Here is a 12,228-nt window from a genome sequence, read left to right as displayed (position 1 = left end):
CTGCATTTTTGCTTTCCTGTGTTTTCTGGAGCTGTTCTTTGGATCATCTTATGATGGGGACATAGAGTAAAGCAACACTGGGTGGGATGATTAAAGGCACAGAAAAACCTTTAAATGGGGTGTGCACACGTTTCCAGCGTCCTCGCCACAGCTGTCTTCAGTGCTGTATCCCGAAAATAAGCAAAGGAGACCTATTTGACTCACTCGTTGATTGAACCAAGATGCAGTAAGCGCCTGCAGCATGCCACACCCCGAGGCACTGGGGATACAGGGATGAGCAGAACAGAGGTCACTGCCCCCTTGGAGCTCACAGGCTGCAGGGGAACAGACACCGAACAAACCAGTGCTCGCCAGTTGTTACCGAAGCAGGGAATAAAAGCGCACGTGAGGGGAATAAAGGGGAGCTCGTTGCTTCTGGGGAAGTGAAGGCCTCTCGGAGGGATTATATGGAAGCTATGGGAGCACTTTTGAGTTGGGGGGAGGAGAGGATGACATAACCATACTTACATTTGAAGATTTATAGAGGTGGAATTAGAGAGGGCTCAGAATTATTTTTAGAAAGGGTGTCTGCACTTTTTAGAAAGGGTGTCTGACATCACATGTTCACTCAGAAGTGAGTGAAAAGATTCCTCTGCGTCCTAGGAATAGCTCTTGAAATATTTCCATTGCACTCTGGTTTGAAAATAATAATTTATTTTGCACCAGTGGATAATCTTACAGGGGTCTGAGTAAACAGTTGCCTTGACGTGTTCTATGGTTCCCCTTATAGGACTGGCGTTGCTGCTGTTGAAGAAGAAATTCGTTTACGTTTTGTCATTTTGTATACACGTATAATGTTGGTTTCACATTGTTTCTTCCTGTTTATTCAGCTCCGACAGAACCTTTATTGTGTAAATTTGCGGATGGAGGACAGAAGAAGAGACAGAACCCAAACAAATACATCCCCAATGGAAGACCGTGGCATAGAGAAGGAGAGGTGAGACTTGTAAGTTCTGTCTTGAAACTTGAGTGTGGCTTATGATTGTGAAAGCCTTTGTGACACAAGTCATCTGAACTTGGCCACCACGCTTCTGGAACAGGGGCCACATGGTAGCTATAATTCAGATAATGTCCAATTAAAACTCTTCCCAGTGGATATGGCGCCGATTCACCAAATGGACAGATACATGGTGGAAACAGCTATGTTCACCAGTTAACTACACATAAAGTAAATGAGCACTTCAAGTGTCATGGATTCTTAGGTTTACATTTGTAATGATTCAGAAATTATTCTAAATAATAGTATTAAAATAAATAGTGTATCTGTCATTGAAGGTTTTGGGTTTTTTTTTTTTTTTTGCCTAATCCTTTTGAACAATATTCTTTTTTTTTTTTAACAAAATAAGAGAAAGCTCAATTTCTTAATAAAAATGTTGGACCTCCATTTCCCCATGTTTATTTTCAATGAATCATTTGTATTTTTAAAGTAACATGCTGATGCAAGACTATCTAGGGAAGTGCTATCCAGTAGAAATGTTCTGGAATATAACCAATGATAGCTACTAGCCGTATGTGGCTACTTAAACACTTGAAAGGTAGCTTGGATGCTGGAAGGACTCAAATTGTTATTTAATTTTAAATAATGATTAATAATGTGACTAATGATTACTATATGGGACAGTGCCGATCAAGAGTTTAATCCTCATGTTCAGTTTATAACTGTTTGTCTTAACAAAAACTCCTAATTGTATCAAATGCTACTAAGCCATCACTGTTTTACATTGCCATGACTCTAAGAAATGGAATTTTTTAATCGTGCCTTTGCAGATGTTTCTCTCTCTTTTCATTCCCATAGGCTGGAATGACACTTACTTATGACCCAACCACAGCTGCTATACAGAACGGGTATGTCATTAAGATAAATACATAGTAGCTTGAGGGAAAATGTGAAGGTAGAAAATGTCAGACGTTTGTTCCATGAAATATTCTCTTTAAAGGATTACTTAATAAAGGCTTTTGTGTTTATTCTAGATTTTACCCTTCACCATACAGTATTGCTACAAACCGAATGATCACTCAAACTTCTATTACACCCTATATTGCGTCTCCTGTATCTGCCTACCAGGTTTGTACCGTTAGGATTCATCGAGATACGACAACTTGCTACATTTTTATGTGTCTTAAACTTTTGAGCATTTATTAATGCAATTTAAGTCAAATGTTATGCAGCTTGGATACCCGATTTAGAATAAGCTGCTTTTTATTTGACAGAGTGAGTTTTTATGTATCAGAGAATGTAAAACAGGAGGAAATGGTTGTCAGTTGTCAGTCCTTGAAATCATAGCATTTTGGAATTGGGATGAACCTCAGTACTTCCTCCACAATGAGCCCTGCTGTTGGACATCACACGTCCCAGAAAGTGAAACTTGAACAGCATTGCCATCAGGTGAAATACAGAATAGGTGTGCACACTTGCCTTTGTTTCTTCATCAGCAGGAACTAACAGATGAGCAAGTAAATATGCCAATAAATAAAGATGTGTTTCTATTAGGTGACATTAAATGAGCAATACAGTGAGATTTTAGGCGAGAGAGAGAGAGAGATCACTCCCTATTTAAGTTACTTTTATGAGGAACCTTTATCTTAAATTCCCAACTTAGAACCTTGATCTCATTAAGCAGCTGGTATAGTGCTGATTGGGTTTGATTTCCCGTTTAGCTCCTGTTCTTCACAAACCCGTGGTGCACACGAGTTTCTCTTCCTTTAGTGGACTGCCTGGCAGGGCTGCTGCGTGGCCCAGACAGCAGCCTTATAAAGAGCTCGGTTACAGACATGTGGGAACATAGTTCTTTTTGGTTAACTTTTGAGATCCTGTGTGACTAAACTAAACATTTGTGTATTCTTATTTTTAAAACAGTTGAGTTACATGTTGTAGCCCTGATTTCTGGGGTTAGGGGTTGCAGTATCTAATAACTATTTATTTTGTTTCTATAAGTCTCACTTTCCTCATCTTTAAAATGGGGATAATAATAGTGTCTATCTCATAAGCTTGTTATGAGACTATATATAGAGCTTGACACATTATCCTGGCATATCATTAGCACTCAATAAATGCTAGCTACGATTATTATTATTACTAATGACAGGATTAGCTGACTGATGAGAATATATTTTTTTTAAATAATGGATTGGTCAACATAAGCAATATCATAAAGGTGGTTTTGTTTAAAAACCTAAAAGTAGCTTTGAATAACAAAGACTAGTGATGAAATGCACTGAAACTGAAGTTTTAAAACAGCATTCACAGCCTCCCTCAGCTTTTAGGTTCTTTTTTCTCCTCCTCCTGAATTGTCTCTTATTTTTTCTTTTATCTCTCTGGGTTGTTATGTTACTTACGCTGGTGTTTCGATCTGCTGGACATAATATTCACTCATTCAATGCCTCTAATTATTTTGGACTTAAGATTTTTTGTGTTTTCTTTGCCTGTGTAGAACTGAGGTCTGCTCACTGCATTTTCCCTAACTAACAGTTCCGATATCTGATGTTGAAAGGTAGTCTTCTTTCTTAAAGACCTGAACTGGGAACCCTTTGCCATTTATGGATATCACTAAAAATAGGTACAAGTAAGCTTATTCTCAGGCAAATTAAAAATTGTGCATATATGAACTTTAATGTATGCTGCTATAGTTATATTATAGCTATTCATGCATCTCCCCACCACCTCTTTTCTATAAAAGCAATAAACATTTTGCCCACAGAAATGCTTCATAGAATTTTAAAAAATAGGAGAATAGTGTTGGTAATAGGTTTGATATACCTAACTGGAAACATTTTATTTTAAAGGCCTAATTTTTCTCTCCTAGGCTTTCTGTGTTTCCCTAAGATACATGTGGATTGTTTTCCTTTGCCTTACACTCAGTGCCATAACCTCAAAGACTGATTCTTAACCCCATAAGTTAAGGGACCTAGTAGGGTCAGAAAATGAGCTATAAGTGGTCTTTCTGTGGTTCCCTTAAATTGTCTGCAAAATGTTGCTTATGGGAGTGCAGTTAGTTGTGCGGGAAGGTATGTTTCTTTCATCAGGTTCTCAGTGGGCTCTATGACCCAAAGGTAAAGAATCAGTGGTAAAAAAATAAAAATAAAAAATTCTAGAACATAGATTATTATTCCCATTTTATAGTTAGGGGAAAATGAGGACTAGTCATTGGCAGCAGCTGATTTGCTGCTTAAAAAAGAAAACTGGGTTAAATGTCATAGCTTCCCTAACCCCATAATGCTGTATTAGATTATTAAAACCACTAAAGCAGACACAATTAATGGGAGCATCTGGCCCAAACTGGGGTCTCTAGGGAGCTGCTCGCCTCCCCGCAATTTATTCCGCAAAGGCCTTGTACTTGTGTGAAGAGTGGGCTTTTCTCCACTGAACCACCCTATGCTTATACAATTGGATTTACGAAATTGGCACCTGCAAGGAACCACCAATACCCCAATGGGGAAAGGCTGCAGTCCAGATAACTGAAATGTTAACGAGGCAGAAGCACTTAACTTTGGTCTGCCTTAGGTGGCAAAGGAAACCAGAGAAAACAAGTATCGGGGCTCTGCTATCAAGGTAAATCACAATACATTCTTCCCCATGACTCTCCCCCATGTCCTTTCTATAGACCCTTTGAAGTTAACAGTAGGAGATAAGACACAGGAGCATTTTGTTGTTAAGAATTAGAGACGGAAACTTACTCTGAATATTCCATAGTCTCAGGAAAGCTCTGGGCATCAAGAAATGGGCTGTTTTTTGGGTTTTTGTTCTTTTTCTCTTGAATGGCAGACTGCTTTCTTTCCTGCCACAGAATCTGACTCTCACGTCTTATTTCTCAATCCAGAGGGTCTACTGTGTGGATGCCCTATTGACTGTAGACGTCAAGATCTAGTTACTGCAGTTCCATTTTCTAAATCTGAATTTCTTCAGATTTTTGTTTTCCATGCTAGCTAGAAATTGTTGACCACCAAACAAGATTTCTAAAATTAATGAATGTCCTGGGTATCAAAGAGGGATTACATTTGATTATTCTTTTAAAATAAGCACATACTTCATGAATTAGTTTCTAATAAGATGTGCTGGAACGAATTTTTGTTCATCTGTATTCCTGAGCACCTAGTTCATACCTTGATGATAACACTTTTCACTATTGATTGGGGTTGTTTACTGGTTTATCTCCCTTGCTTAGACAGTCAATTTCTTGAAGGTGGGGCCCCTGTCTTATTCACCTTTTTCTTTTTTGGTGCCTGATACTCAGTAAATACTTCGTAAGTGGGCCAAAGGAATTTTGTTTTAAATAATCATTTCATCCTATTCAGAGTGACCAGTTTGCCAAGAATGCTAACTGCCTTAATAATCTCTTTAATCATTGATAGTATTGTTTCCTCATTTTCCTTCTGTAGATTTTAACATGATTAAAAGAGTTCTAGAGCAATCGGTAGCATTCCAATGGAAATAATGTTTCTTTCTAATTCCTCCCTTTTCCCAGGTGCAAAGTCCTTCTTGGATGCAACCTCAACCATATATCCTACAGCACCCTGTAAGTTTTCATCTTAATGGCTTTGTGCTGTGCAAATAAACCATGCATATGTTAAAATTATTCTTTGGGTTAAAACCATTTGCCAAAGATGGTATAGGATTTGGGAAGTTTTAAGCATGTAGTATGAGAGTGTACAAGCTCATTATAGAACACTCACTCACCTTTGTCTTAAAGCAAATTGGTAGTTGACAATAAGTTAAATTTGCAATCTGTTGGAACTTAAAACACATCATGTTGGAGATGGACACCATTTTCTTCCTCATACCAGTTCTGTAGGAGATCATGAAATTGAGTTTTTTACTTTAAAAAATTTTTTAATTATAAGGTTTTTTCTTAATTGCTCATTTTTAACGGTACTTGGGGTGAAACCTCTTGTTTTTTACTTTATGTTTAATGCAAATATAAAGTGTTCAAAATTGATCTAGAGATTTTTATGAGGGTGACTTAGCCTCTCCACAGAAGTATTAACATTTTATTTGGTAAATAAGTGTGCTTTCTTTAGTCACGTGTGTTTTTTTAATTGAATTACACTTCACCTTGTTAGCATTTTAATGTTTTTCAAAATGCATAAAATCCTATTTGTTGAATTAAAACATGGGTTTTAAAAGTTGAAAAAATAAAGATGGAGAACAAAATCACACAAAAAAAGGCTAAGACGGTGACCTACATGCTTGCCATGAGAAGGCCACACTTTTGGCCCCAGGCTTTCTAGTAACTAATGCAAAGTAGGAACCTTAATAAGCAATACAGTTCCCAGTACTTATAAAATAAAAACAGATCAGTTGCTTGGGAAAAGCACACTATTTTTGGCCTTAAGATGAGACAGGAATTTCCCTCAGGACCCCTACAGAGGACACCGTGTAATGTAAGATCCTGTGTATGAAATGGCAGCCCAGGGACAAGTGCTGAACAGAAAGGTGTTCAGATGACTTTGAAGAAGCAAATAAAACATGTTCAGTTGGTAGCACAGACCAGAGCTCTGTGCTGTGTATCTGTATAAACACACACACACGTATTTCTGTAGGCACACGTACATCCACAAACACACATGCCTGCTCACGTATGCACGTTTACTCCCTCACGTCCACGAAGACTCATGGCTGTCTGTCCCTGGCACTTCATGCTGTCCCATTGTGAAATGCTGGAAATGCACTCTCTCTCCATTTGGGGTTTCCTCACTTGGTAGTTTCTGCAGAGGAATGAGAAAAGGGAGCAGGAAACTCCTTCCGTGTACTGTGGGCTTCTAAGTCATTTCCATGTTACTTCACACTTTTTATGATGCACATTAAACCTTTAAAAAGAAAGACTCGTGAATGAAATGTATTAGCAACCAACTTTTTCTGACACCATCTGTATTTTCTTGGTTCCTTTTAGAGACAAAACTGCCCATTTCTCAGTTTACCGTTGTAAGGAGACCATAGTGTGGGAAGGTTCCTGAGGACTCATTTCCTTCCCCACCAGCCCCAGACTCCTACAGCCAGAATCCAGTGCTTGCACATCAGTCTGTGCCCTCAGCACAGTATTTAATCCCAGTAAATAACAGTGCATTTAAGGGATAAGTCCGACACAGTGATACCGAAACCATAACATTAATTTTGTAGTGTTAGAATAATTGTATTCTCAGGTAATTGGGTGATTGCAAAAGTGAGAGGAATGGTATGATCCATAAGAATATTATATGGGATAAATTAGAGAAAATGGCCCTGGCTGGTTTTGCTCAGCGGTTAGAGCGTTGGCCTGCGGTCTGGAGAGACCCAGGTTCAGTTCTCGCTAAGGGCACATACCTCGGTTGCGTTTGTCCCCGGCCCTGGTTGGGTCGTGTGGGTGGCAACCACTCGATGTGTCTCTTTCACATCGATGTTTCTCTCTCTCTCCCTCCCACTCTATCTGAACAAAATATCAAAAAATGTCCTCGGGTAAAAAAAAAAAATTAGAGAAAATGTAAAAATCCAGAAATAGAATTAATTAAATTCTGGTTTGTGCAATTAATGTACCATTATGTAATCACTAAAAATGATGATAATGACAGTTATACAGTAGGTTAGGTAAATATTTATAATGGAATGTTAAGATAAAGCAGAAACCCCAAAAATGAAATTGTTAGTGTACCCTCGTGGCAACTCTGTACAAACATGCCAAGGCTAGGATCTGGGCAGCAGCCTGGCTGTGCTGGTAGTGATGTATTAGAGAGAGAGGCTGGGTGATGGGTGATTTTTTTTTTTTAACCTCTCCTCTGTTTTTGTTTTTGTTTTTTTAACTATATTTTACTTTTAATGACCAGGACTTTTTAAAATGAAATCAAAGAATCTGAACTTGGTTTATTCATTATATCTGAATTGGTTTCCCTGTCTTGGCCCCAAATTATAGTTGAAAGTGCTGAGAAACAATGAAGGAAGAATGTGATCTTGATCTTAACAGCCTGATCTTGAATCAAATGACTATCTATATAGAACATTTTGGGAACAAAATACTGTATTTGTAATATTCAATATATTATATTATTTTGTGGGCGCATAAAACAGCCATTGGTATTTATTTATAAAAATAATTAAGCCTTTTGTAACACCAGTCAGCCAAAAGTAGTTACAGCTCCTCCTGCAGGACTGGCTTGCTTTACCGTGAAATGACGGTAAGGCGAGCGAGGTGTTTAATATGGGGTTTCTGTCAAGCGAGTACTCCTTAAAGAGTCTCAGGACGCACCTCCAGAAGAGTTTAAGGAAGTAATCTATTATACCATTTACAAGTTTGAGGGGAGGTTATTTTTGCTTCACATTCCTCAACAAACAGGCATTACATTTGCAAAAGGTAATTACAGAATCTTAACTCTTTCCCTCTTACGTTTTATCTTTCGTTGCTCTTGTCTCCCCCTTCCCAGGGTGCCGTGTTAACTCCCTCGATGGAGCATACCATGTCACTACAGCCTGCTTCTATGATCAACCCTCTGGCCCAGCAGATGAGTCATCTGTCAATAGGCAACACCGGAACAGTAGGTGGCAAGTTAATTGCAACTGTTTAGGCAGACAGAGGGGTGAAAATGAATGCAGCCTATGCCTTCCCTTTCAGTCGCTGGCCCTGGGATGTCGACAATATGTCTGACCTGCCGACACCACCCATATTGCCTTCCTTATAGTAAACACTCAGACATTTCTTAATTGATGAACTAAGAGTTGATCCCCTGGGTATCGCTTCATTACCAGAGTATAGCACCTATATGTGACTGTAACCAGCCCCAATAACCAGTGTCATTCATTCACTCTGGCAGACCTGGTCTTGTGAATCAAAAGATGAGGGTGATGGTTGGTGGTAAAGTCAAGGGATTTTTCCTCACTTATTTCATTTGTGGAATTTGGGGCCAGTAAATCATGATCTTTGTACTGAATTATTTCCCCAGAGTCCAGGGGACATAGCTGGGTATTGAGATTGAGCTGATACCACAACCACACCAGATTAACTTCCAGGGTTGATATGGTAGCGTTCGGGTAATACAATCAAAGGCTTTTAATTCAGACCATATCTATGGTGGCTTAAAAGAACACAGGGTATGCCCAGCCAGTGTGGCTCAGTGGTTGAGCGTCAACCCATGCACTAAGAGGTCGCCAGTTCAATTCCCAGTCAGGGCACATGCCCAGGTTGTGGGCCCGATCCCCAGGGTGGGGCACGCAGGAGGCGGCCAGTCGATGTTCTCTCTCATCAATGTTTCTATCTCTTTCTCTCTCTCCCTAATCAATAAAGAAAAAAAATTTAAAAAAAAACCAAAACACAGGGTAGTATGTTTTCCCCACTTACATCGCACACTAGCAGCAGGTTCTTGTGAATGCCGAACCAGGGCCACACACATCCACTGAGATTGACTGGAAAGCTCCCCTGCCTTTGGGAAAGGGTGCCTGTCAACACCAGGGAGCAAGAGTCTACTTCCTACTCTGCAGCGGATCTGTTAAAGATCTAATAAGGAATCTACCCCTTGGGTCTCCCTTTACAACAATTCTGGATACTAGCTCAGGGGGCAGCTGGGAAATAATGAGGCCCTTTGAGGAGAGAGCTTCTAAAATAGCACATTAATGATGTTGAATTATTGAGGATGAGAAACCTTAATGATCTTCACCCTTGTGCTTCTTTGTTAGGAGATTCAAAGAAAGGTGGGATTTTTTTTCTTTGACAAATTCAAAAAGTACAAAGCATTCACTTTGCCTTTCATACGATACATTGCCGTATACTAATTAAATTTTGAGCCCATTTAAACTTCTACTTTGAGGCTTGTCAACCCATCTCAAAATTCCCCGAGTGTTCAGAATTTTGCATGGCTTGTCCTGGCCCATCCTGACCATATTCTTCTTTTCAGTACATGCCTGCAACATCAGCTATGCAAGGAGCCTACTTGCCACAGTACACACATGTGCAGACGACGGCGGTTCCTGTTGAGGTTGGTACAGACCATCTGGCAATGAACCATTTCAGAAATGGGTAAATTAGGTGGAACTCATAGAAAAAGCAATCAGAAGTCAAGCGTTAGCATCAGGATTTCAGTTGAAAGGGAGTATATACCTAGAGTTATCTTTAACTATGAATTATAATTCTCTGCATACAAATTAGTGTAGTGACATCCAGGCCACACCCCAAGACTCCCAGAAACATTTTCCAAGCTTATAACACATTTCATTACCCCTTGAAGGCCCCTTTTTGTCTCCTGTGCAATGCTGCTTACAGGCAAATTAAGATAAAGCTGAGTCTGTAGTCCTTGTACCAAAGATGATATCAATAATAATAATTACAAAAAGGAATCAGCTATAGTTAAGATACTTGAAAAAAACTGGTATTCAAAACTTTTACAGGGATGAGGAAAAAAATCATACTTGTTTTTATAGAGGCTGTTTGTATAGCTTAATAACTCCTAGTTCTTGTTATGGAAGATACTAATATAATGATATGAAAGAAGTCTAACATTTGAATAAAGATTTGAATGAAGCTTGTACAGAATAGCATTTTCCAGCATAGTACCCCTAAAAATCCAAGGAAATTCATCACCCACACAATCTCACCCTCCAAGCTGATCCCGTAGGTTCCAGTTGGGGGAAGGTAGTAAAGGGGAAGTTATTGTCTTGATTGCTTCTGGTTGATTTAAATTTGTGATTATTGACAGTCATAGTTATCAGAACCCAAAATCTCTTATCTGTAGTTCTGAAACACACAAAAAAGTAAAATAAAATGAAGATTCTCTTTGTAACTACTTTAGCAAAAAAACTTGACTCTCTGGATGTGATTGATTATGAGGTACAGCCCTAAACCAATGGGTATATTCAGTGAGATACTGTATTTGCACACCATAGTTCAAATCTGAAAATATTGAACTCCCAAGTCACATCTGGCCCCAACGGATAAGAGATTTGCTTGATCAATTGTAGCTTCGTTTGAAGAGACAGCTCATAAATGTTGGGGTGGGAAGTTTTTTGGGTCTATCAGATATTTGAACTTAGGGAAATAATTCACCTTGAAAGCTCTGTGTGGCCTTAAAAAAAATCTTTTTAAAAAATATCCCTTTTAAAAAGTACTTGCTTCGAAAGTGTTGGACTCAGTTGGAACTGAGGAGCTGAGTTTGGATCTCATTGCTTATGTGTCTCATCTGTCCTTTGTTGTAGGAGGCGAGCGGTCAGCAGCAGGCGGCTGTGGAGACGTCTAATGACCATTCTCCATATACCTTTCACCCCAATAAGTAACTGTGAGGTATGAGGGAGCGGTCTCCATAACTGTAAGGTGCAGGTCAAGAAAAGGGTATGGTTCTTTTATCACAATGGCACTTAGAATAACTCCAGCTTTCTCACTCTGCTGTAATCATGGCCAAGGAGTCCAGTGTTATTGATATGTTAAAATCAGAGATTTTGTGGATTTGTAGATTAAGTGTTCTAAAAGGGGCTGATATTGAAGTCGAATGTGTATTTACTCTCTCCCCCTCCATAACTCTGCTCAAAAATCTGTAACATTAGAAAACACCAGGTACCAAATTTGTCCTACAGTACATGTATTTTATATTGATCTTACTTTAATGTTCACAGACTCAAGGAAATATAGCATAAGAGTTTGCAGAGTCGAGCATTGCAAGGTTAGCAGTATCTTAGGAGTTTAGTGTCAGTATCCTTAGATGGAGAGGTTTCATTCCAATCCACTTGGACCACAAACCTCAAAACGTTTTTACTTTACCATGCAGACTGCAGTAAAATAGCTGTGTGGGACTGGGGTTTCTCATTACCCTGGTGAAAAGTACGTAGCAGGTCCCAGATTTTCAGGGTGGACTCGTAGCGTAGAAAGTGACCCTCAGGTCCCAGATTTCCAGGGTGGACTCGTAGCGTACAAAGTGACCCTCAGTTCCAGAGTTTGCTTTTATTGGTCTCACAGCAGTGAGGAGCACAGACTTTTTAAAATACCTTGCTCTTTAAACTGAGAAAGAGATTACAAAGCTCTGTGGTATGTATTATAGCAAATGTGCAAAAGCAGTGTCTTTTATTTTTCTCTTCCAGATGTACAGAAGGGTGTTCTTACATGAAGAAGGGTGTGAAGGCTGAACAATCATGGATTTTTCTGATCAATTGTGCTTTAGGAAATTATTGACAGTTTTGCACAGGTTCTTGAAAACGTTATTTATAATGAAATCAACTAAAACTATTTTTGCTATAAGTTCTATAAG

The 12,228-nt window shown here is 39.0% G+C and overlaps 1 protein-coding gene across 2 annotated transcripts in view; it reads left to right on the top strand.

The window, feature by feature from the left end:
- The window catches only part of RBMS1 (RNA binding motif single stranded interacting protein 1), an 89,726-nt gene extending 77,498 nt beyond the window's left edge, over nucleotides 1–12,228 (top strand). The window contains exons 6-14 of one of the 2 annotated variants that reach the window (XM_036254550.1): nucleotides 870–976; nucleotides 1,835–1,884; nucleotides 2,011–2,104; nucleotides 4,541–4,588; nucleotides 5,502–5,552; nucleotides 8,428–8,538; nucleotides 9,892–9,972; nucleotides 11,186–11,270; nucleotides 12,062–12,228. In XM_036254550.1, coding sequence (XP_036110443.1) covers nucleotides 870–976; nucleotides 1,835–1,884; nucleotides 2,011–2,104; nucleotides 4,541–4,588; nucleotides 5,502–5,552; nucleotides 8,428–8,538; nucleotides 9,892–9,972; nucleotides 11,186–11,263 — 620 coding nt within the window. In that variant the 3' untranslated portion in view covers nucleotides 11,264–11,270; nucleotides 12,062–12,228. The remainder of the gene's footprint in view (nucleotides 1–869; nucleotides 977–1,834; nucleotides 1,885–2,010; nucleotides 2,105–4,540; nucleotides 4,589–5,501; nucleotides 5,553–8,427; nucleotides 8,539–9,891; nucleotides 9,973–11,185; nucleotides 11,271–12,061) is intronic. The other variant, XM_036254551.1, reaches the window with a different exon arrangement.

Source organism: Molossus molossus, unplaced genomic scaffold (assembly GCF_014108415.1).
Source record: "Molossus molossus isolate mMolMol1 unplaced genomic scaffold, mMolMol1.p scaffold_m16_p_11, whole genome shotgun sequence".
Lineage (NCBI taxonomy): Eukaryota > Metazoa > Chordata > Mammalia > Chiroptera > Molossidae > Molossus > Molossus molossus.
This window is presented reverse-complemented; position numbering and strand designations above follow the sequence as displayed.